At 36.9% G+C, this 25,975-nt stretch overlaps 1 protein-coding gene across 8 annotated transcripts in view; it reads right to left on the bottom strand.

Annotated features, from left to right (window-relative positions):
* The window catches only part of MLLT10 (MLLT10 histone lysine methyltransferase DOT1L cofactor), a 141,181-nt gene that overhangs the window by 30,168 nt on the left and 85,038 nt on the right, over positions 1-25,975 (bottom strand). For all 8 annotated transcript variants that reach the window (XM_071805213.1, XM_065829973.2, XM_071805212.1 and 5 more), the window contains one exon: positions 7,230-7,408. In XM_071805213.1, the coding sequence (XP_071661314.1) occupies positions 7,230-7,408 (179 nt within the window). The remainder of the gene's footprint in view (positions 1-7,229; positions 7,409-25,975) is intronic.

Raw genomic sequence — 25,975 nt, 5'->3', positions numbered from 1 at the left:
GATTGCCACATCTGTCACATCCCAATGTCCTAGAACTGAGGGCACTTTATGTTTTTCCATGTATTCATTCTACCCCCCAAAGAAAAGCTCATTAAAGCACTGACAGCTAACAGAACTGCCACTTTCTAGAGTATCCACAGAAAGGATGGCCCAGAAACTTCCCTTCAGTAGACTTACACACTTCTGCCTGCCCAGCTCTAGCCAACTTCAGATTCTTAACCTGAAACTTTCCTCCCTTCCTCATGTTTAATTTGAGCTGATTTTTTTTTTTTTTTTAAGGTGGGAAACAGCGTCAATTTCTCTGAGCAAGACTGGGAAAGAGAAGCAAATGGAGGAGTATCTTTCTTGACCCCACTGAATCTGAGAATATGACACCCACAGTTGGAGGCTACACCTGCAAACTCAGCAGCAATATGTATCAGGCATGTGCATTTTACTGTCCTATGAAAATGGTCAAATCCTCCTTCTGAAGACTTGCAAAAAGCCTCTCAACTTGAATTTTCAGCAAAGACTACTATCAAATTCCCTCAGAAATCCACTTCTGTTTTGGAAGGTATAAATAAAATTGCTCCCAAAACTGCTCCTAAAAGAGGAAAAAGAACTGAGAATAAAGTTCCTTTTTCCTGTATTTTCACTTATTTTCTTGTGGGTGTTGGAATAGAAAAAAAAAACAAAAGGGAGGAGAAAGTGCCCTTGATAGCCCACAAAACAATGAGACGGCTTCAACTGCGTCAAGAATAAAACCACTGAAACAGGAAGCCAAAACCACTGTAAACTAGTGATGTGGAGAAAGAGCATGGGGCTAGAGAGATCCAAAATTAGGGACTAGATTAATTCAGAAAGTAAGAAAATAAAAACCACAGGAGAGAAGCACCTGGAACATATGGTGCTCTACATTCAAAATCTGAAAAGATCTCAAGATTCCTGAGCTTTCACATTCCTCTCTAGTTAACAAATAACTCCAAATCTATTGAAAAAAAAAATCCTTATCTCCCTCTAAAAGCTGGATCAGACAAAGGAGGATGACCACCACTATATGAATGCTAAAGAAAACCCTGCTGTTTTGCCACTATTCCTAAGGGGAGTAAAGCCAAACCAACTATAGCAGGGACAATGGAAGCAATTAAAGCAAACTTACCTCACTTAGAATTGCAACTGAGCAGTAGCACCTATATTTCCAGTTATCACATCTCCACCAAGGAGGCAGTTGTTCACTACACTGTGTTGAAGTGGATCTATCACGCCACCACAAATAAATCCTGGACTAAAAAGAGTAACAAACAGCAACTATTCAGTTCCCTGTCTCTGTGCAAGCCACGAGAGCTGCTCCAACAGACACTTCTTGCCCTGTTCCTTCTATTAGCTGCTTCTGTGGCAAAGGAAGCACAGTGCATGAAGTAATAGATGGGAACTTAGAAGAAAATAAAACTGAAGCTGCAGAGGAAGAAAAACAGTATAAAAACAAAGGAGAATCCACTAGCAAAAACAAACAACTCTGCCCTGAAAAAATAATTTTTTGTATTGTATCTGTAAAACAGGTTAGTGACAGGCATATGCAATATTGCTTGAAACTGCCTCACAGATGTGCTTATTAACAGTCACTGAAGGAGCACAGATACATTACATGGACCAAAACCAGAAACCAAACACACCAAAAACCCACACTACAAAGTCACAATTTGGTCACAGTGAACTTCCAGAATAAGAGTAAATCCTGAAAATGGCTGAATAAACTGAGATTCCTGAAATGTAAAGATCACACATTACTGAATCATACAACACCAGCACCAAAGACCTGATGAGCTACAAATAAAAAATTTTAAAAATTAAAATTTAAAAGGCTGTATGTCTTAAAGAAACCACTATATGCCATTTCCACTCCCACTAAAAATACTATTGAAATGAGATGACAACATACTTGAATCAATTTTTTTTTTAAAGGAATACAGGAAGAGAGATGGTTTTAATAACCAATGACTGGAAGAAAACCCAGTCAAAACTGTCTACTTCTGTTTCTGCAGACTGACACTGCATTCTCAAAGTAGAGACCCCAGAAACAAACAGCCACAGAGCAGTGGTTGGGTAGTTTCACTCATTTAAGTCATCAAAAAGAACAGAGAGCTCAACCAATTTCAATCTCGACCCATGCAGCAAACTTTTCATTATAAAACATTTAAATCTGTCAAATAAAAAATTTTTTAAAATAATTTTTAAATTTAACAACCACCATCTCCTGATAAATAGAAAAAAAAAAAATCCTGTTGTATGATACCAAAAGATACTGAGGCATCCAGGTCACTGTGTTTTTTATAAATACACATTAATCACTAAGAATAACTAACCAGAAAGAGCAATACAGCTAACGGTTACAGAACAACAGGCTGACAAACATTTTTTGTTATAATTATAAAACTCAAGGAAATCTTAGAGATAAAAACTGAGCATAGTACCTCAGAGTGGTATAATTTGTTACTTGGATTAACAGACGAAAAATTAAGACAATATTCAAAATCCAAACACAAGAAAGCGATTTTTCTCAACAACGGAGCACACATTAATATTCATGCGCAAGTTAAAGAGACGCTTCCCAGAGAAAAGACAGTAGTTTGGGATACAGTAATCTGCTGTTCCATGCAAAACAGGCAGTACCAACAAAACACATCAAGAGGATAAATTCTCAGAAAAACAAGAGCAAATATTTGTGTAGGCTGTACCTTCTCTCCTGTATCCCTGTATTTTTGCAATTGTTAAATGCACTGTTATCCTAATAAAGCCTCACTGAATGAAGCACTGTAATGTATTGGAGGTTATGCCCAAGACATGGAAAAAAGAAGACAGGATGCAAAAAAAAAAAGAAAAAAAGGTGTTTTCAGCAAGTGGCATTTTTACTAGGCCACTAATTCCCACCTGGTGAGGAACACCAGCATTTCAATTCAGTTATGGCACAGCATGGAACACAAGCTAATAATCTCTTCTGGATTTATTAGATTGGAATAAAAATTAAGAGTGGCATGAGGGCAAAGAAAATGATACACAAAAGAAAAGGTGATTGCAATAAGGCCCATACTGTGGTTTTTTCTTCAAACAAAAACCACACTACGGGAACTATCAGACTAGGTGATAGAATGAAAAAATCAAAATCCAGGATTTTCAAGTTGATTTTTTTTTTTTAAAGTTTTAAAATAAGTGTTGTTTAGTTGTTGAAGGAAAAAGCAGCACTTTGGTGTTTCAAGCACTGAAGTTTTATACAGGCATAACAGTTATTAAAAAAAAAAAAACAAAAGGCACGGTAGTATTGCCTAATCTTCTCACTTTCGGACAGTTGCTTTCAATTGCTTGCAAGTTCTCTGAATACTATGAACAAATTTTTCTGTGTCAGAGGTCTACCATAACTTCCTAATCAGGAAAGTTCAATCAATTTGGAGACTAATTGTATGGATTTTTTTTTTTTTTTCCCAAGATCATGTCCTTAGAATTTCTTAACACCCTTGCTTAAAACCAGAAGGGGAAAAAAAAGGACAAGTTTACTATGTCCCCAAAATCATAATTACAAATGCCCAATAGAGATCTAAGAAAATCTAACAACCAAAATCTTAGAGGAGTGCACCTTAGCAGTACCCCTTGGAGGTTATTCTAATGGTTAGTGCTATTCCAATTGCACATCTGCTATCCCGACCAAATAGCTGAGCAACCAAGGTCTGGGCATACTTGGTCTCTTAACTAACAGTTTAAATAAAACTCACTTTTGTACTTGCTACTTTTTATATGCTATAGAGGCACAAGATTGCCTAACTTCTAAACATCGTATGTACACTTAGGATCTTGCCTGATTTTATTTTAATTAGAACACTACATAAAAACATACATTAGGAGACCATTATTTTGAAGACTCTGACAGTCAAGAGGTGGGTAAACACTCAGAATACATCCAGAAGAGCCCAGTAAGCAGACACAGCACTCTGATGAAACTTTGCAGAACTAAGTCGGTAAACCATAACCCTTGAAATATAATCACTCTTTTATGATAACTGCATGGGAAAAAAAAAAAAAAAAAAAAGGTTCTCTTAAACTGGAAAACAGCAGCTACATAGTAAAATAGGTTCTCTTGAGTGCAGCTCTTCAAACACTAAAAAAGAGCCCATGAACTGAAACTCAAAAAGCAACCTGGAGTCCAGGAAAAACAAAGGCACGTTACAGGCGGTTGCCAGATTTAGTGTGAACCAAAGACACTTCCAGGAGGCAGACCTGCTTGGTAATTTCAATTTTTGAAAGTTGGGAGAAAATTCACAACATACATCCATCTTCATTCTTCTCCATGCTAGGAAGTACTCTGTGAGCTCATTTTCCCCATGAAAGAGGAAGAGCTGCATCCATGGACCTTAAACCCAGCTGACCACCTCTTGCCACCACAGTTTCTTCGTAGGAAGTTTCTCTCAAAACTGATAAATCGGCAGGGTAAAAAACCCAGGAAAGTGACAGTTAAAGCAATTTAGCCTCAACTGGAAATTTCTATTGCCTACCTCTTGTATGTTACTAGACACCAGACATAAATGAAAAGTGCCAGTCTAATTGCAAAAGGTGAAGACAGGCAATACGGAAGGGAAAAAAGGTTGGGACAATAAATATAGGTCCCTTGGTTGTAGAGCATAACTTAAGAGACACATCATGCTACATAGCTTATCTGAGGCATGGTGTTTGGCTGAAATATCAATGTCTGTATAATGGTTCAGATGATGGGAGGACCAAGTTCAAATTTATACATTGACACCATTGATATAAGAATAAACCAAGACTATGACTTTACCAATTTCCAACTGGCAGACACTAGTTACCAAAATGTAGTCCTAGAATCACTGAAGCAGCACAGGGCTTGGTTAATTCTCTGTGCAAACACAGGAGACAAAAACTTCTCAACCATTTGAACCTCCCTTTGTAGTTCAGAACCAAAAGACCCTTTAAATGGTAGTACCTGTGAATAAGATCCTGACAAGTAAATCTATGACCACTTGAAAACAAGGTAGGTATTGAGGTAAGATACATGGCTCCTTGGAAGGGAGGGTGGGGAGAAACACCACACAACAAAAAAAAAAACCCAACACATCTCCCAAAAAACAGAGCCAAAGGAAGGGTAGGCATTTTAAACAGTTAAGCTGTGGGGGGGACTCTCCAGCTCTGCTAAACACTAAGAGCAAAGTGTGCACCTCCTAGGGTATACTTCACCTTTTTGTGACAACATGAGGAAAAACATACTATGGTATTTCTGTTCCTGTCTGTTAAATATGGGCTCTGTTTCACTGCTTTTTGAATCTGTTTACCCTCTGACAAAGTTTAACTAATAGAAATGATATCGCACAGGTCTTGCTTATTTAACTTTTCCATGTCATTTGTGGTTTCACAGAACTTTCTCAGTGTCCTTTTTTCAGGCCAAGAGTCCTACACAATTTACTCATTCCTTATAAAGATGCTGTTCCTTGCCATTGTTCACTACCATGGATCTTCTTGTACCTCTTTTGATACGTACTGTATCTCTTTTGATCAGAAACTGCCTTTTCCCTTTAACATGAATAACATTTGCCCTCTTACCACCTTGCCAACATAGGCTAGTGAGGTCTGATCTCAGCAGTTTGTGACAACTGTTTTTCATAATAGCTCACTGCATAATGTAGTGTAACCAGTAAACTTGACTTCTGTTCCTCCTCCTTTTCCTAGATCATTTCTGAATATGTTGAGCTGTACAAAAGGCCATAACACTGATCTTTCTAAAATTCTGATGGTAAACCTCTCCATCGTGACAACTGAGCATATACTTGTTTAGGGTTTTTTTTAAATAATTTAATCTGCTGCTAAACTATGACACAATCTCTCCCCTTATCTCCAGACTGCTCAATTTAAGTGTCTTCAGTGAGTTAGGTTGTGGAATACTCTTTGGAAATGTAAAGAAAAAAAAAACGACACTAATGCAAACTGGTTGTGATTTCCCCTCACAAAAGCTATATTGTCTCTTTCTCAAAGCATAGTATTTTTAGTTCACTTCTTTAAAATACTTTCTATCAATTTGTGTAACAGAGATGTCACCCAATTTTTTGTGAAACTGGTCAGCAGGTTCTAAAGTTACAAGACAGAAGTCCCACTGACATAACACAAGCCTTATTTCTTTAGGAAACCAGTCCAGAAGAATTACCTAAAAATATTAAATGCCACCTATAACAACAAAGGGTTATTTGATACTGAAATGTATTCTGTGTTAGGCTTGCACAGAATATTTTTGCTATACATGTACCAGACACATGCATGAGCACAGACACACCATGCACATTAAGTATTTATGCATTAGACTTGATTTTAATTCTTCAGTTTTACATCTCCTATCTTAAATCACAGTAGACTATATAAAAGTTGATGTCTTATATGCACACAAAAAAGATATATTTGATACAGTCATTGTAAAACAGATGCCCATCAGAAAATTTAAAAGACAAGAAACACAAAGTATAAAAATATCATGTCCAATACAGTATTTCTTCACACTTCTACTATAATCATGGTGGCTCTCTGCAACTATACCTTTGTACTCTCTTCCCTTGATAAATGTAATCTTGCCCAACTTAAATACATACAAAATGCTACCATAAAGTTATTTTTTCTGGTTCATTACTTCAAGCACGTCACCTTTCTGCACTCCTCAAGTGCCCCCTTATTGCTTCACGATCAAACATGAACTATGTATCTTCATTTGTATGACCTTTCAAATGCAAACCTGTAGCATAAATGTCAACTTTCATTTGTTATCTAGATGTTGGCCACCTCTTTTCCAGGGCTAGTCTTAGTTTGTCAAATTTCCCCAATAAACCTCTCTGTTCTTTAACTGATACCAGCACTTTCGCATGAGACATGCAAAACTTTACGTGTTTTCCTCTTTTAAATCCTTTCTTAAAACATTGTTCTGATAACATATGCTGGTTAGAGCACTGATAAATTGTAACCAGCACTTATGCTACTAGTCATAATATAGTTATTATTAGTACACACTTCCACAGACCATTTTTAACAACCTATGTGCTCTTCAAAGACAGGACTATGTAACATTATGGGGACCTTCCAGCCACTGTAACATTTTCGCAACAAATACAATGCTTATTAACCTATTTTCCAAACAAATTATTGTTTAACATTGAAAATAACCAGGTCAATAACACGGTTTGCTATCTTAAACTCTTGTGATAGTTTACCTGAGTTGCAGCAACAACAGTAGTTATAGAAGGCGCAGTTGAAGGTGATAGAGCTCCCACTTGCTGCAAGTGGCCTGAAGCCTGCTGAGGTAAATGAGAACTGGAAACGGGAGTGCTAGATCCTGAGCCAGATACTGCATTTGGAAATGATACTGCTACATCATTGCTGCTAAAAATACCTGAAAAAAATTACAAAAATGATTACATGCATCTCTCTCTCTCCCCCTCCCTCTGTTTTCTAGTAACCATGTAAATATGCAGTAGAAAATTAATCAAGACAAATAAGACCACTTAATGCAGAAAGTTCCTGTGTTGAAATTCTAACCATGCCGATTGATAAAAGTGCTCTCATCACTTGACATTCTACAGTTCAGGGAACACAGACTGATTCAGTTCTAAGTTTTTGTAAAACATATGTGATAAAGCAAATATTTATGTGCATTACAAACTGCTCAAATATTAAGAGTAGCAGAATATTTGGCTAAAACGCCTGCCTTCGACTGAGTCTGCTATCAGGGTTTGCTCTTCCAATGAATTACTGTAAAAGTTAAAGAATGAAGTATTGGGCTATGTAACTGAACATATACAATAAAAACAGAAAAATACTTTTTAACTTTATAATTTTGGCAAGTAAGGATTGTTTGTGTATTTTCAGAAAAACACTGACAGCAAGTCTGAGGACCCAGTACTCAGATTTGCTGGTAGAACTGATGGTATTTCATTTATTCACAAACTAAAACTCCATCCACGATCTAAGAATGCTTGACTAACATTGGCTTGTTGGCTGTTCTAGCAGAAATGACTAAACATGTTAATGTTAGTCAGACTTGTACATTAACAATTTAAATAGGAAGAGTTCATACCCCTCTGTGAAGCCATTACTTCTGTTCGTCTACATGCAGGGGAAAGTTCATTATATAGGTTGGGAAAAAACCCTATTGACCAGAAGCCCAGGACAAGAAGTAGTACCTGTCTATGAAACTGTTAGGCTCCACGTGCATTAGATAAGTGAGCTGTCAGCTGGCCAAGGAATATCAAGCATGGTAGCACTGAACTGCAGTTAGAGGAAGAGTGCCACAGGGAGTAAACAGAAGTAGAATGAACATGGTTAGATCAAAAAAAGCAACAGAACTGAAATGCCAGTTAGAAGGCAAAGGTGGAGCTAGTTTGTCAATCATACAAATAATGATTTGAAGAAGGCAGTGACAGTAATAAGATACGTAATGTTAAAACACCACTCGCCACCCAGCAACCCCTCTGAGCACAAGCAGTCAGGGGAGACTAACGTCATCCGAACCCACACGCAATATGCAAACACCGATGCATCTTAAATTCCTGCCTCTATTAACTGCCAAGAAAAATGGAAGAGAAAGACTGCCAGACCCAGTAGAGAAAGATATGAAAAAAACAGCTGAAGACAGATTCTGACAACACCGCTTTCCTGCTAACGGAGGGTAGTCACTCCTTAACATCTCCCCCATCCCTCCATCACAGCACAATTCCATACCTGCTCTGCTTTTCTGTTGACCTTCATATTTTTCCCATTTAGTGCAACTTCCTTGGCCATCTCCCCCTCCTTTTTTTTGGTCACCATCCCAAAAATATACAGTTATGGGACTACTTAGCAGTTGAGATCCTTAAAGTGTTCACTTTGTGATGACCCTTCTCCAATTACAGCTGCCTTGTCTAACTAGACAGTAAATTCCACAGATCCTGCTCTAGATTTATCCCTACACATCACCAAAATGAACACAATTAACAAACAGCCTTGCTACTGAGCATATTCTTAAATGAAATCTAATTACAACCAAAAAACCTGAAACATACTGCAGGTCCTCACATGATTTTTTTAAAATATGCTTTCAATCGGAGATTCTGAATTAATAAATGGATGAGATTTTTGACCCTTTGTATTTTGAATACAGTAAAACAACTAAACATATCAAAAAAACCTTGAAAAAGATGAGATTCTCATGCAAGTATCTGGCTCCAGGAACCGTGAATTTTAAGGGTAAAAATAATGAAATATCATAACACTTATCATCAAATCCTAAGAGCTTGTCACCACAAGTGCTATCACTCTCATAAAATGTCAATGATAACGAGTGGAGAAAACAAAATTTTCTGTGAGAGTAAAATAGTAAAAAAGAAATATTTTGCCAGAAAGGTAAAAGAACCCCAAAATTGTAAAGCTATTGTAGATTTATTCTCTTAATTTTTCAATATCTTACATATTCAATAACTGCAGAGTTGCTGCTGCTTCTATTTTAATGATAAGGTTTATTCTTCCTCTTAAAAATAAAGTTCTGGAATACAGGCAGATAGTTACAAAATCAAGGCCAAAAAAAACTATTTCAAAAGAAAGACAAGTGGTAAACTAGCTTGGCAGTGGAATGAGGTAAGCTATTATTTGCTGCTAGAAACAGTAGTTGCAGTAGTTGTATTAACAACACTCACTTTTTGTTACTGGACAAATATGACCTATCTGCCCACTCTGGGCCAAGTATTTCCATTTAGCAATACCTTACTTAATACATAAAATACACGCACCTTCTGGAACTAGTCATGCAAGATATTACTCAATGCAAGCACTCAAATCAGAACTGTATGCTGAACATACAAATAAATCCTTGCTTTTAACACCATTTCAAAGATACCTGTATAAAAATTATATGCACATCATATTAGAACACCAAGAAAGTCCATACTTAAAATGTCTCAAACATATCAAGTTGTCCTTTTGGGATTTTGGGAGAGATAAATCACTTTCTGGATCAGGAAGGAATAACAACAAAAGCCTGAACAAATCACTATAAACCACATTAATGTTTAAAACAAACAAACCACCCTGAAGTCCTTCCCACATTACTGAAAAGCCAAATAGCTCTAGCTTGTCATGAATGGCAATTTGTAATTTGCCAGAGGCATGAACAGCGTGGTTAAACACAACTTCAGCATTTTCAACACGACACAGTTCTTCAACTGCAGGTGCAAATGGGCATGTAACACTGGTCAGGTAAAGCCTGTGGTTAATGCCGCTAACACAGCTGCAGAATGCGGCTTCTGGTTCTGACAGACAACATGCACATAAAGCCCATGCTGCCGGAGTGAAAGGCTTAACAAAAGGGCCAGTTTAAAAAAGGCATCTCTGAACAACAACTAACTGCCTGCTTAGCACAGAACAGTAGTACTATAGAGCAGGGAATGCATCAGATTATGCAGACTGGAAAAAACTGCATTCTTTTTGCTGACAATCAACAATGAAATAGATAATAAAGGAAATAAAAGAACTTGAAGAATAGTGAAAAACAAAATAGTCGCAAGTCAGAACTAGCTATACAGCAACATACACCAAGCATGCGGAACAACTTTAGTGATTTTATTCAAAATCTCAAAAATAAGTAGTTCCATGAGCAGAAGAATTAACAAAACATTAAATTCTGACTTTCAACAGTGTTGCATCTCATAGATGACATCAAGCTTTCCCACAACAATTTCTGTACCTAGCGACAAAATTCGCAGTTTTTATTTTCTAGTGCTACAGCGCCCTACATTATTCAGCTCTCTCACATTCTCTTCCTATGCTGGAGATTGCCTAGTTCAGCAAGAGACAAAAACAGGCTGTGGTTACTCTTGTAACCGTGTACTGTCCACCCCTATTACAGGAACTTAAATATTTTACACTCCTTTATCAAGTTTGCTCAAAATTGGAGAAGAGGCTCAAAGCCTGTGGGCCAAAACCAAGAGAAGCAACATGTAGATTTCTTCCTTAGGAAGCCAGAAAATATTCTCCCTACCATAAAGCTGTATTTTTTTTTTTTTTAAGTCAGTAACTACAAACTCTTGCAACAATTGTGAAAAGAGGACATTACTTGAGATATTGTCAAAGGTTGCTGATCCCAGCATTTTGCTAAAATTTAAGGAATAAGCAGAATCTGGTCAAAGAGTTGAGTTTTTCTAAATGTAAACCTGCAACCCCACAAAAGTTGTGCAGAACTACAGAACCTTCCTACCTGGAGGAGGACAGACAGACATGGGACAGGAAATTTTGAGTTATAAGAAAAATAACTTATTTAGAGAACATGAAGCTATATAAACATCTTCAGTACCTTTAATTCCTGTGATCTCAAAAAGCCTCCCCAAAAACCAAGATGACTTTTTATCTAGAGCAAAATGCAAAACTGACTTTGAATGATGCAGTCCAATAACTGGTAACCAAACAGGTAGAAACATTGGTTAGGTTTAGTTCAGCAAGGAAGAACATTTCTATGACAGCAGAACATTAATAGTGGAAGAAATATGCCACTCTTGGTTATTTTGTAGTATGAACATAAGCTAAAGTGAATCTAATGCTAAACACAAGCAAATAAACACAGGTTATTGTGACACAGTTGTCTAAAAAGAGAAGAAATAGAATTGTGTTTGAAACTGTTAACCTAGCGAAAATATTTCATTTCACTTCATCCAAGACAACGAAACTATGGTTTGGATGCTAAGCCCAGCCTGTTTCTTTCATGAAGAAATTTGAAATCTAAGAATCAAATAATCAAGTTGTTTTCCTGCTGATGACAGCAAAGTGGTAGAGTTCACTTTCAGATAGGTTTCTAGAAGATTCTGCAGTAACAGTTCTAGAAGTGCACAGAAGCCATAGTTACTGGTCTGCAGGCTGATAACAAGCCAGAACTTCTGTCCCTTTCAGTGCCTGGGGGTCCTTTTCTGATTGAGGCACAGCAGCCTCTGTTGCAGATTAACTGTCAATACCCTCTTTGTATGAAGGGCATCCTGTCTCCCCTCTGTTAGGAGGTAAAAAGAAAAAACACTCCCAGCCTCAAAGTAGCCAAAGAACAAAGACTGCTGGTGGTGGAGGGGAGGAAGGAAGATACAAAATACAGGCCTACAAGCTTTCAAAATGGAACAACTATTCTAGTTTCATACCTTTTGACAGAAGGCAGACTGCTGTAATTATTCTCTTTGAAAATACTCCACAGATTGGATTTACAGTCAGAAATCAAAATGCTTCACAAGTACCTTCACACAACTGAGGAACGCAATTCGGCATGGCAATGTCATGTATATGATAAATCAGTGATCTAAGAACAGGGTCATATCATCTGAAGTCTGCTATCAAACTCCATTAAAATTAACCCCAAATCCTTGACAGCTCAGCTAGCAAAAGATCTTTAGGCAACCTCTTCTGCCCACTTTCATTCCTCTGTTCACGATCCTCACTGTACAGCTATCCACAGTCATTCATAAATGTATTCAATAGCGGGGTGGCAGGTGCAGGACCAGAGCTGATCCATGTGGTTACCGAAACAGTCTACACCTCTGTTCAGCTAATCCCACCTGCTGCAGGAAACAACATTGTTTTATACTTGATCCCACATTTATTAATGACCACAGGTCAGCAGTGTTACAGAACTCACTTTTCAGTACACTGCAACAGTGAGGAATACATCCACCATCTAATAGGAAACAACACAAGTCAGTATACAGTTCGCGATTAAACTGTTATTTCCACAGGTAGATTTTTAAGTACAAGATTTCAAAACTGCCTAAACCACTGTCAGAGTGTGCCTACTACTTGCAAGTAACCCAAGCTCCTACAGGTCTTGCACTACAGCCCTCCACTGCAGAAGGGCTCAAACCCACGTTTTTCACAGCCTAGCCAAAGTGAATTTGTTCTCTGAGAGGAAGGGTCTGAACATGATATGAGGAGACAGATGAATTAACACACTGGACTAGGAACACAGGGAGAATGGCATCGTTTTTCTAGCCCAGTACATCCATCTACAACAGGGACCAACAGCACAGGGACCAACAGCAGCTGCACAGGGAAATCTTCCGGCCTCTAGAAATCTATAACTTACGGGTTGTGAGCTTGAGGAATGGCCTCTGTAATTATTACCTTAAATCTGCTTCCAACCCTGCCCCAAAGAATTTCTTCCAATCCTTTCTGAACAGTTGTAACTTTTCATACCACACCCCATGATTATATCTCAGTTAAACTTTTTTTGGGGGTGGAAGTGGAAGATAGAGATGACACAGGGACAAACCTCCTTCCATTTGTTTCCTTCAGATGTTCTGATTTCCCACAATAAATCTTTGAGATGCTTTGCAATTGCCTGTTTAAGGTTCACATATATAATTAATTCAGCTTTATGAAATACGATAAGTTAAGAATTTCATATTTATTCTAGTCTGATTCAACAAATTTTGAAGTATTCCTCTATAATAAGAGCAATAAGATAAAGAGCTCCATGATCATATCTGAGACACATATGCTCAGCACTACAGGAAAGACCTGTAGTTCAAGTGTGTCACAGCACAGAAAGCTCTTTGCAAGAAGAAAGATATGGACAGATATGGAAGAACAATTGACAAGTAGATCTTAACCTTTATTTAGATGTTTGCTTTTGTCATGGTGAGCCAAGACATACAAGCCTAAATTACTTAAATATGACATACTACAACAAAGTAGTTCTAGGCTCACTAAACAAGCATTCCTGAGTAGGAACATGACACTTGTGATCTACGCTTCTTAATGATTTCCAGGGAGAATTGAAATGTGTTTGCTTAAGATCTCTGAAAACCTACCATAGTTTCAAACCATTCTGACAGCAATCTATCTTGGCACTGAAATGGTGAGACACTGGAAGCACGAGATTCCTCTTCACTGGTAACATAATATAGTCTTTTGAAGGAGTTTCTACTTCAAGTTTTCTCTCTTTTGGATTCCAGTGATCTGAAGTTGGTGTGTTTGAAGAGATGCTGCAGGATGCTTGATTAAGCCAGAATTTCCAAAAAGAGGGCTATAAGGGGGCTAACAAATAACAATGGCAATTCTGTGGTGACTAGCTACTTCGGGTGGTGGGGAACAGCTGCTGCCTGAACTGCTGAAAGACTACACATAGCCATCATTAGCGACAACTAAAGCTTTCAAGTGGCATTCTAGAAACTCATGGACAGGTAGTAAACACTTAAGGTTGTAATATTTGACAACTGAACAATAACACTCCGTTACTCAATACTCTGAAAGAAATTGGTATAAAGAAACTATTTCAGGATGACTTTGTAATTTGTCCTTCTCTTGTTCCTCCTTTTTTAAGATTTATATGGTTTAGCCGAGTGCTATTCTCCCCATGCTTCAAGGCAGGCAGATGCCTTTTAGCAACACTGCAGAAGTCTGCTCAAGTTGGGCTGAATTAAAAATTTTAACTCATTCATGGTCAGTAGATTCTGACTAGTTTACATTGCCTTAGCGTAAAATGGAACAAGCATAAACAGAGACCTGAAAAAAGGAACAGGAGTAAGAAACAAAAGACAGAAAAAGTGAGCCACAGAGAGGCTACAACCAAAACCATTACAATTTACAGCTAGCTCTAACATAAAATACAACACTCAGGTCATCACTCCCCATAGTCTTTTTTTTAAAGTATGCACTAAAATCCTCAACAGATACGAATCTCTGTATCCCCTCTCCTGCTTTCCACTGGTAAGCCCATAAAAATGCTGCAGAGCAGATGAGACTTCAAGGTCAAGTCAAAAAAGTTTGACTGTAAGGTCCAGAGTAAGACCGAGAAGGACAAAGCACAAAGTTATAACAGCGAATAGCAGTGAAAACTTTACATCAATCAACTGCAATTTTTCATTTTTTTTAAACAAGTTTTTTAAAAAGCATGAAAAACAGAGTAAGTCGACCATCAAACTGAGAAACAAAGTACTGAGTACTAAGTCTCTTACTGGCAAAACTGCAGCGTGCCTGTTCCACCTGGAAGCGTCTTGACTCTTTCTACTAAGACAGGAATCTTCATGGGAAGATACAGCCTGCATGACTCCAAGTTCTAGTCCTGTTTTTTAACTGATTCTTTCAAACGTGTTCAAGTCTTTAGCCATCATCTTTCCTCCTTTACACTTTGTCAGCACTAAATTCAACTGACAGGCCTCAACCACCACCTTTGTAACTAGCCTAACTATCAAATGAATCTCTCTGTTCCAAACTTGTATTCGTCTCTGTTCAAACCAAAACTGTTTCTTTTTTTCTTTTTGGTAATTTCTTGCTGATGTGCAGCCAACTTAAACTCAGTGCAATGGAAAAACAAGCTCCTGATATATTGTCTCAGTCAAAGCTCTTACAGACAATGACTCTTTATCTGACTCATAATCTGAACATGCTGTTGGAGTAAACTATTTCCTATATTTAAATAGTTATCTCTATATTTAAATATTTATCTCAAGTTCAAATACTTTCTTTTCATCCTGTACACATAGGGCAAGATCTTTCCTTGTTGTTCATCTTATCAAAATTTCTACCTACCCTCATTGATTTCACCCATCTATAGGCCTCTGCCAAAACAAGAGTATGGAAAAAACCCTGCAAGGGGAGGGGGAGGGGAGGAGAGGTAACCAACTTTCAAAAATCTTACTTAGAGAAACATGCGAAGGTAGATAAAACACACACCACCACCCCTGCACGAAGGGAAAAAAAAAAAAAAAGAACAGACACCAAACAAGAAACACAGGCAGACTAGATGATAAATCCTGTCCAAACAATATTCCAAAACATACATGTACGTAACATTATGCTTCCCCACAATACAAAGCATTGACAAGAAAGCAAAAACATACACCATTAGGTAAGTAGTATTTTCTATGCCCTTCCAATTTCTGTGCTGGAGGTAGGAATACATCACCAGTTAAAAAAAAAAAAGGACACAATGTGGAAAGAAGTCATCACAAATGGGGTTCTATCAAAATCTATCCTGCACTGTTGTGAACCTATCCCTCTTCAACATTAAACAGCAAAAAGGCTCTGCTTATAAAACAGCAGAAACTCACCAAGTCCAAATTCAGCACACTTTGTCAGATACCCTTCAGATGTTTTATTTTTGTTCAGAAAAATGGTGAGCTTGCTTTCCTTCATCTCAAAGCTGGTTCAGAGCACTGTACACCTGGGAGAGTGAGAGGGAAACCCTATATCAAAAGGCAAAATGCTAAACCTATTTTACTAAAGCAAAGCAAATCTAGAGAAATTTCAGTATTTCTCACTGCATGTAGACTATGAAATATAAATTTAATGTCATAATTTTTAAAAATATATTATTTAATAGACCCACCACTATAAAAATCTGCCTAACAGATGTAATTTGTCGCTCTGACAGTGTGAAAAGCAAAGTCCTATAAAACCTTAATGACTGCTAACTTAAAATGTAAAGAACTTCACCATGCAAAGTTTAAACATTTAAATTATGTTTCATATGCTGAACTCCAAGTCAATACAATTTGCAACGTATACAACACCACTCCAACATACATGTACATCAATAAGAAAATTACTCTATTTGGCTGACAGCAAAGGATTAAAAAAATCCCATTTTTATTAACAGATTGCCTGACATCAATTAAATAGAACACAGAGAAATAAACTTAATCTTCTTCAAAACCAGCCTTATGAGGGGTTTTAACTGTAAATACGGCCTCCTAAATCTTTCAGTGACTTGTGAATATAACTATGATTGTTTCCTACGTATGAATAAAAGTCTTGAAAAAGTAAACCAAGTTTTAGTTTAATAAGATACATTTCATTTCCATCGGCTATGAGTGAGTACAGAACTAGGGGTACAAAGCCAGTACTGAATACTAAAGGGAAACGGCAATTAGATACATTGAAGATTCAATATTGCTCCCTCTGAAACTGACAGTCCTGTTATCAGTGACACAAATGGGCAGCATCGAGCTGTCAGAACAAAGAATGCACAAAACACGGCTACCTTCAGATGCATTACTTGTAGTAATTTAAGTAGTCAGGAAGGCAAGTGGGAGAATGCCTGAAGTAGACACCACTATAACACACCTATGAATGGAGCACAGAAGAACAACTAGAAACACTATTCACAAAATTAAAGAAAGGAATTTCAGAACTGGAATAAAACTGTTATCATTTTACTGCACACATACAAAAAGATCATAAAAGGAGAACTGAGGAACTATTGACCTATCAGGCTCCTGCAGACAATCTACAAAGTTTTCACTCAAGTACTGAACAATTGACTCACTGCAGACCTGTATTTCACCCAATCCATAGAATATGCAGACCTTCAATCAGGCGTTTCCACAAAAGGCTACCCTTTGTGATAAACGAACCTCTGAAAACGATTCTAATATAACTTACCATTATGTATGGTATTCATCAACTTTGAGAAAGCTTTTGAGTTAGGAGAAAAAGGGCTTCATGTTAAGATCATGTTTAACAGACGCACAAAAGAATATATGTATAGACAGGAATTTCAGTGAACAATAATATACCTGAATACATCTTTCTTGTATTAGAGCTCTGATCATTCACAGTAGCTCAAATTGTAAAATGGATTTACTTCTATCCACTATAATTTTTTACTTATATTTCTTTTGTCAGTGTTTGTTAGCTTTTAGATGTCCAGTATAAGAAGATTTCAGCACATGCCAACTACTTGCTTTCTAAAGCTACTATTACAAATAAAGTCAAATACTTTCCAGCGACAATCAGTGTTCCCAACAAAAGACTGATTTTAATTTCATTGTCCACAAAAAATGTAGAAACTTAAACTGAAGCTGCCTTGCTAATCTTAATCACGCATATTTTTTTGCTTCACTGACAGACTGAGACAAACAGTAGCATCTCCTGGACTTCAGGGAGCTCAGCTGAAGAAGAACTCAAATGTGTGGAGAGAAGGAACGTTCAACTAATGGTACACTAAAGAAGGTGCTCACAGGAACTTCCTTTTCTTCGAGGGCTGGGGCTTTTAGAGAATATGGATCTCTGACCATGAAGTGCCAGAACACAGACATCCTCTGCTGGGCAGCCCGGAGTCCCTGTAGCTCAGCTCCCACAGCGAGCCAACACATGCGCCCAGCTGCGGAGCGATGGCAGCCATGCAGATGGCTCACCTCTCTCTTCCACTTACACCATGCATCTAGTCATACTTAGGATAATGACCTCATGACGACAAAATTATTTTAGTTTCAAATTACTAGTTCACTCTTCTATGCTACTAACGAACAAAACCCTCAGCTTACATGCCTGGTTTGACAAAACGATCAAGAGAATGATTTTGCAGACGAGAGTGTCGCAAACACTTTGGTGAGCAAATTTTCTATTTGCATCAGCCTCTGAGGTCTGACTGTAATAACTGCTCATGTTCCAAGAGGGTGACTGTCCTTATGCTTTATTTTTCTCTTCTTTATTCTGCCCACAAGTGGCAGCTCCTGATGAGCTGTTATAAGCCATTTTTAACTGCCAGGCTTTTCTGAACATTGGGATTCCAAAAAAGTGAACTAACAACAAAAACAATTTAAACTTTTCTCATTGACACTAGCATATTAGAAAACTAATTTAGAAGTCATTTTAAAAAATCCTTGCCTTCTAACTACTCCCTAACCTTGAACAACTAGTCAAAGTTACTTCCACAAAAAAAATTTTAAAATTTATATTTTAATTAAAACATTTCAGAGCAAGTCTGCAATGTAAAAACAAACAAATGAACAAAACCACACCTTCTCAACAGTTTTCAGAGAACTAACAATACACAAAAATATACTTATAATCAAAACTTCTGCTTTACAAGGAAAAAAATTCCTAAAATGCACAACGTTAATATGGCCGGGATCATCTACATTACACTATTGGACAAATTCTGGCTCAGGTGCAGGGGACATGGTGCAACTGCTGTCTGCCACCCTTCAGAGCAGAATCATTTCACCCACATCAACTTCACAGTCTTTATTTGGTTATAGTTAGATGTTTGTTCCAGTTATCCTCCATTTTTCTGCACAAGAAATAGCAGCAATTGTGATCCACCACTGCTTTTCATTTTAAGGAAAGTCCCTTTCAAATTTAAGGAACTGTTGGGTAGGTTTTAGAGAAGGGCCCTGGGGAAGATTTGATTGCCTGAAGTGACACCTTTTGCCTTTGTTTCTTTAAAACTGCACCACACAGCAGCAATGATTAACCCAAACCATCACATACATTGTATTCCAAAGCATCATTCAGAGCTTTCAGAAAGTCTTAAAGCAGAATACACTAGGTAAAATTTACTACTAACAAGATACACACTTCATAGACAAATGAGGAAGAGAAGCAGTTAAAATGAGCTAACAACACAATTCAGCAGACCTAGTCAGCAACCTGAGGCTAAAACAAATGATTGTCTGACAACTCAAGAACATACATAAAAACAAAGTGAGATAAACAAGATGCAGAAGAATCCCTTTCAAACTACAGCTCCTGGATGTGGAAAAAAAAGTCACAGTATACACAATCTTAAAGAGAACAGTGCCAATTCCAGGGCACATGACTTACACTTTAATAATCCGCTACTGTGCTTATCAGAATGAACTTTTCACAACAAGCATGTGCTACAATTGAATAAATATGTGAGAAAAGGATTCACACCTTTGATTCTTACTTTGAAAGTCTCTTTTTAATCCTTAAGATTCCCTACAGGAACTAAAAAGACTGTCATGCAATGATGAAAAAAGAGAAATATAGAGTTACGAATTATCAGAAGGGAGCAGAGAACAAAACAAAAAGCATAATGATGCCACTTTAAAAATTTCTGTTGCACCTACATTTCAAATACTACCTACGCTTTTCAAAAAAGGATATAGTAGCACTAAAAGAGATCTGAAAAGGCTAAAAAGATATAGTATGAATGGCAAGAAGGTACTAAGACATCCAGGTCTAAATAAGATTATGGGGAAATGACAGAAACGTATCAATTATGAATACTGTAAAGATGCTGAATATTTGTAATGACTATTCAAGGGTTTTAGGAGTGTCAAAACATGATCAGCAACAACTGCAAGCAACGTTCATCCTTTTACAATGCATAAAGATACAAAACTCATTTCTCACGTTTTGGATATTAACAGTATAAATAGTTTCAAAAATTATTAGGCAAATTCATGGAAGAGACTGATTCACAGAAAACATCAAACAGCTACAGATATCCAACCTTGAGATGAGATACAAGGAATCCTAGTCAGAAAATGTCCTGTTAACCTAAGTCATTTGAAACAAACTGTTGTAACACAGACCTCATCCAGTTACATGACGAAGGGCCAACACTAGATCAGCCCTTCTTGTGACTGATGGGGCTAATTGTAGACTCCCCCAAGCCTCCACACAGAACAGAAGCAGAACTGTTCCCCTACCACTATTCCCTTCCACACTTCATAAATTAGTAGAAGGCAGATGAAAAAGGTGTTTTATTCTGGAAGGAAAAAAAGAGCTACTGTCTGGGTTCCTGTCATAACTGCCCCTACTGGCAGCTACCTCCTTCCTGACTGTTCCTGTACTGAAGAACCCTCCCAGCCACCCAGCTTTCTCCTGTAATGTACAGCAAGCTCTTGACCTCCAACATGCTGTCAAGAAAGGTTAGAAATAGTGAATGGTAGTCATATATGCCAAAAACCTATATGCTGTAATGGCTGGACTTCACATTATTCGTTTTCCTTTCTTTTCCATCTCTGCTGCCTTACGCACTTTTCCTCTCAGTCTTGGCTGAATCCTTCCTTTCTTCATCTGATCCTTATGGTAGTTGCCACTGCTTGCTTTAAAACCTTATAATTATTCTTCCTTAAAATCAATTTTGCTCAGGAAGACTTTGTTGCTTCCAGCTCACTCATTTCAGTTAGTTTCAAAACATCTTAGAATTGACTGTGTATTAATATCTGCATCCATGTCACCGTCCCTATTGTTCATTACCTCTTTTTAAGGGAACTGGTCACACATACAAAACTAAAGTTAAGCTCTAAGCTTACCACAATTTCCATAGCAGAAAAAATATCTGGAGAATATCAATGACTGTGATTTTGGCCCTTGAAAGGATGTTGTTGCTGTAACCAACCACTAAATCCTAGAACTACACTGGTCCCAAGACCATAGATGCTCACTCTTTTTGACAAAAAATACTGGGTTTTTTTAGTTACTTAGTCTAATGAGAACTCTCTTCAGAAACTTTTTACCACCGCATGTAATTCTCCCTCACGCAAACATCTGCAGCAAGCTAGATCACTGTTAAAATTAACAATTTTTCTAATGTCATCCTTATGGCCTTCTCACAGACACTTCATATACCTACCAGATCTGACACTAAAAAATGAAGAATTCTATTTAAAAACTAAAATAAATATCTAAAACGAACAATATGAAATAACAAGCTTGCATCTAAATTAGTTGTTAAATCCCAGTTTAGTTAAAATGGACAAAAAAATTGCTTTAAATTCAGGATCAGACAAGAAGTCGCTTTTCTAATAATATTAAATAGTTTGTTTCATGTACTATTTCTTGCGTAATGACAACAAAAGCACTGGGTAAGAACTATTTTGCTAAGCATTTTGACAGGACCTTTTACATCTACAGCATACCTGTGTATCTAACTTCTACGACACTTTTTCGATTATCCCAAATCCTCCTGAAAGAGAGGTTTATTTAAGGAATCTTCTGGAAATACAATGCTGCCTTATCTGTGCCAAGTTTACATTTTATTTATGCTGGGGAGATTTATTAAAAGGTGGAACAACACAAAGATCTTGCATGTTTCAAGCAGCTGGTACAGGCAACTTTTGTAAAATACCAGGAACTGCCGTACACTGGGATACATCATCATTTAGTGTAGCTAAGACACACCTTTACATCTAGACAGACATTGCATTCCAGTTTCCTTTTTTTAAAGTGTTCTACTGAAATATTTGATTGTACCTGTAAAGTTATCCCAGCTGTTTCCTGCCATTTTAACCAGAGCTGGGCGTTGTTTAAAAAGCACGTAGTATATGGATACTATAGTTCCTATACATCAACACAAGAATCTGTCCACCATGAGTTGCAATAATTTTAAGGTAACTAGTAGTCCTTACACCACTATATTGTTAGTACTCCTATTGAATTTGTTTTGTTTTCTTTTTAAAACTTTACAGGGAATCTCAGAAATAATTATGATCATCAACAACAGTTTTAGACATCAGAGCCTCTTCTTATACAGAAGTTAGTCACCCTGATCGTAATCCTGAAATGACTTTCAGGTAGTTTAACTTCTGATCCTGCAGCTCTTCATATCAAATCAATAGAACATTTAAATGCAAAGTACATTTCCTTCTGACTTTAAAAACCTGTCTGCACTGCTATCACCTCTGAGAACAACAATAAAAAAATAATTTTACCATATGAATTGGACAGTCTTCAGAGGGACAAAAATGCTGCAAACACTATCAACACATACACATCACTTATTTTTCAGCTATACTTGATTTCTGAAAGGCTTGAAAGTCTGTAAGATCTGAAAAGCAAAATTTTCAAGAAGGGGTAAAAAACTCTACTGCTCCTTTTATAGTCAAGCCTCTTCTTTGCCCTCCCCCCACACACACTTTTTTTATGTTCCCATGTCACCTTTAACAGATTTTATGGAGTTAAAAGACTGATTGCTATCTCACATTTGACTTATAAGGAATGCCATACTCCAGCAAATTGACTCCAGATGCTGAAAAATGTTCAGTCAAAAAGATGTATATTTTAATTTAAAAATCTATGTATACAAAATGATATCAAATGAGGGGGGGGTGCTAAGCCAAATTTTTAAAGGAGGTCTTGGGAACTAAACAGTTGCAAGTAAGCAGACAACACCTGCATCTCACTTCGGCTTCCATGCAACAATGTAATTTAGTTGAAGTAATATTTACTTGATCTTCAAGACCCGCCTGGACACATTCCTGTGAGATCTGCTCTAGACGAACCTGCTTTAGCAGGTGGGTCAGACCAGAGGATCTCCAGAGGTCCCTTCCAGTCCCAACCGTTCTGTGATCCTGTGTGATTCAGAAAAGGGATGCACCTCTAAAGAAAATGTCAAGGTGTGCAACAAAAGTATATGGTAGGACAGAAATCTTAACAGCTTCAGAGTGTCTCCTTGTTCCCCTGCTCAGTCTATTTGAAATTCTAATCCTTAGTTTTATAAAAAGAGCTAAAGAACTAACATAATCCAAGCACAAAACTGGAACTTTCAGGACATTTTATGCTTCTGCCTTTTTAAAAAAAATATAATAAAGATAATGCCACATAGTTGTACTCCATGTATCTGCAAAGACAATCAGCTCCTGGAAAAGCAGGCAGTTTATTTTGTTCACTATGCAGAAAACAACAATAGCAAAGCTGCCAGCTAGATTTCATTCATACAAAGTAGTTTACCCAGATTATCCACACCTAAAAGAAGTGAGTTTTTATTAGGAATTCAAGCCTAACACTATATATATACAAGGCACTTCATAGGCTTATGGGTCAAATATAATCTAAAAGCAAACAGCTTATAAAAAGCTCATAGATTTCTTTGAAAAGCTTCCCTCACCAAACAAGAAAGATTTATAGCTAAATTTGAAAAGTAGTAAGTACAGCAATTTAAGTAGTCTTTAAGCCCTCCCAGTCCATTTTCTTATCTGCCAATACAGGTACAAGTAACAAAAAGCTAATGTATTAATAGAGATATTTGTTGTGTTTCAAAAAAATCATATTCAGATGCCAATTCTGCCAATAATTCTGTATGGGAAAAAATCTAGATCTACAGAATTTATTTTATTCATTATTAAATTAATATTTTCAAAGTTTCAATAAAAACAACATTTTGAACAGTTTATAAATAATCACATCTCTTTACTCAGCTGTTCAACATTATGAAGTCTTTTTCCTGAAATTAGTAACTACCACAACCTTCTTCATTTTTTTAAGTGAAAGATATAACAGAGAAAGCATGAAAACACAGATTCCCTTTCCTATATTAATTTGGTTTTGCTTGTTTGTTTTGTTGGGCTTTTTAGGAGTCTGAAATATATTACGAGTTCATAATTTGAACATAATAGTTACTACTGACTGTTAGAGCATAATAATGATAATATATTTTGGAATATAACTAGAAATTAATGCCCAGAGTCACACCATGATTTGAGAATCCAGTTTCAAGTACGTAATCTTAAAAATTTCCATTTTAACCTGACAGACATATCCTCATGCAACAATTAACTAGTCGAGTAAAATCTCATTTCCACATATGCCAAGATCTTCTCCAATATAAGCAGCCTGACATGCAAGCTATACCCTAGTTACGAGAACTTACCTTCTCTGAGATATTTTTCACTTCAGAAAGCCCCTCACATCTGTTCTCACTCAAAAATTCTACGATTTTTTGAGAAATGAAAACTTCCTTTTGTTTTGAATCAAGTTTTGTTTCAAAGCAATGCTCCAAGAGTTTCTACTCTTGCGACATTCACAGGGGAGCTCATTTCTATCTAGTGCACAAGCCACTGCTGCCATGGAAAGTCAGGCAGCCTGGGGACAACAAAGGTGGAAAGGCTGAACACTTCTTGTTTTCAGCAGCCCATCTAGTTAAGTACTATTGGTCTGTATTTTTCTGTCAACATGTTTTTAAAAACAGAAAATGGTGCAATTACCAGTATGCAGTCTGCAATTACCAATGCAAAAGTCTTGACCAGGAATATTAATTCTTCCTTTACAGCAATTATTATCATGCTTTTAACCATTTTTGTAAACCGAAATAGTCTCAAAGATATTTCAGTCTATCAAAGAACTTAAGACTCTCTGAAAAGGATATTTTAAAAATCCTGATCGTTGTATGCCTCATCTCAACTTTCCTAAACTCATATTTTACGAGGAAATTAATATCATAATTAAATATAGTACTCTGCTACCTGCGATATCTATTAATTTAACCTTTTTATCCCTTCTTGAAATGAGTGTCACGGGGACAGTAATAGCCTTTTTTTCCTAAAGCATCTCAGTACGAGATAAATTTCAGTAGTCCATCATTATTCAGAAGTTTTTCATAATTCTTTTCAAAACACATCTTTTGTACAGAAAACACTTAACAATAAATCTTGTAAAACTTTTCGAATCAAGGAATCATTATTCACTACATCAGAGTACATTTCTTACAACACACATTTTTAGAAATCACTGTGAACCCTCACAGCAAGTGTCAAAGATTTCTTAATTTCTTCCCAATCTTGGACAAAAGCATAAAACATATGATGTTGTGAACTAATTTCTCCAGACCCATACTGCATGACAGTTCTCAACTAACTACTGTATCTTGAAATGCATTATTTGCCTCGTTACAGTCTCTTTTACATGCCAAACTGATGCACCATGCTATTTTTTCTTTAAGAAACCCATGGGATAATAGAGCACAGAATCAGGTTCGCAGATAAGAGCCAAACAAGAATCTCTGTGAGCATGTGGTTTGATACTTAGCTCTAGAACTTCCCACACCTGCAAATCCAACAAATATCCTCGATTAAACTGTGTCTTCTAGCACATAGTTGCACTCTGCTGAAATCAGAGCTACCCTCTCATTAGTTTGCTGTTCATGCATTCAAACCTTTTTAAACACAGCTTAGCACTGGAAGCTCAGACATAACTGTTTATTCACCTTTATCCTTTTTCTTTTTAGCCCTTCCTTCTCCAGAAGGCCAGCCTTATCCTGCAAGTGCACATCCATCTTTCCTACACATAATCTTTTACTTTAGTTCCACCAACACAACTCTTACTTTGTATTGCTTACCAAGAGTTCCATTTTACCCTGTCCTCATATCCAATTTATTCAGAAATTTCAGAATTAAAAAAATAGCATAAGGTTGATAATTGATGCACAGGGAAATAACATAACTCCAAACACTTTGATTTAATAATTCCCTGATCAAAATTAAAC

Source organism: Patagioenas fasciata, chromosome 2, assembly GCF_037038585.1.
Source record: "Patagioenas fasciata isolate bPatFas1 chromosome 2, bPatFas1.hap1, whole genome shotgun sequence".
Classification (NCBI taxonomy): domain Eukaryota; kingdom Metazoa; phylum Chordata; class Aves; order Columbiformes; family Columbidae; genus Patagioenas; species Patagioenas fasciata.
The sequence above is the reverse complement of the archived record's forward strand: the minus strand, read 5'-3'. Positions and strand labels throughout refer to the sequence as shown.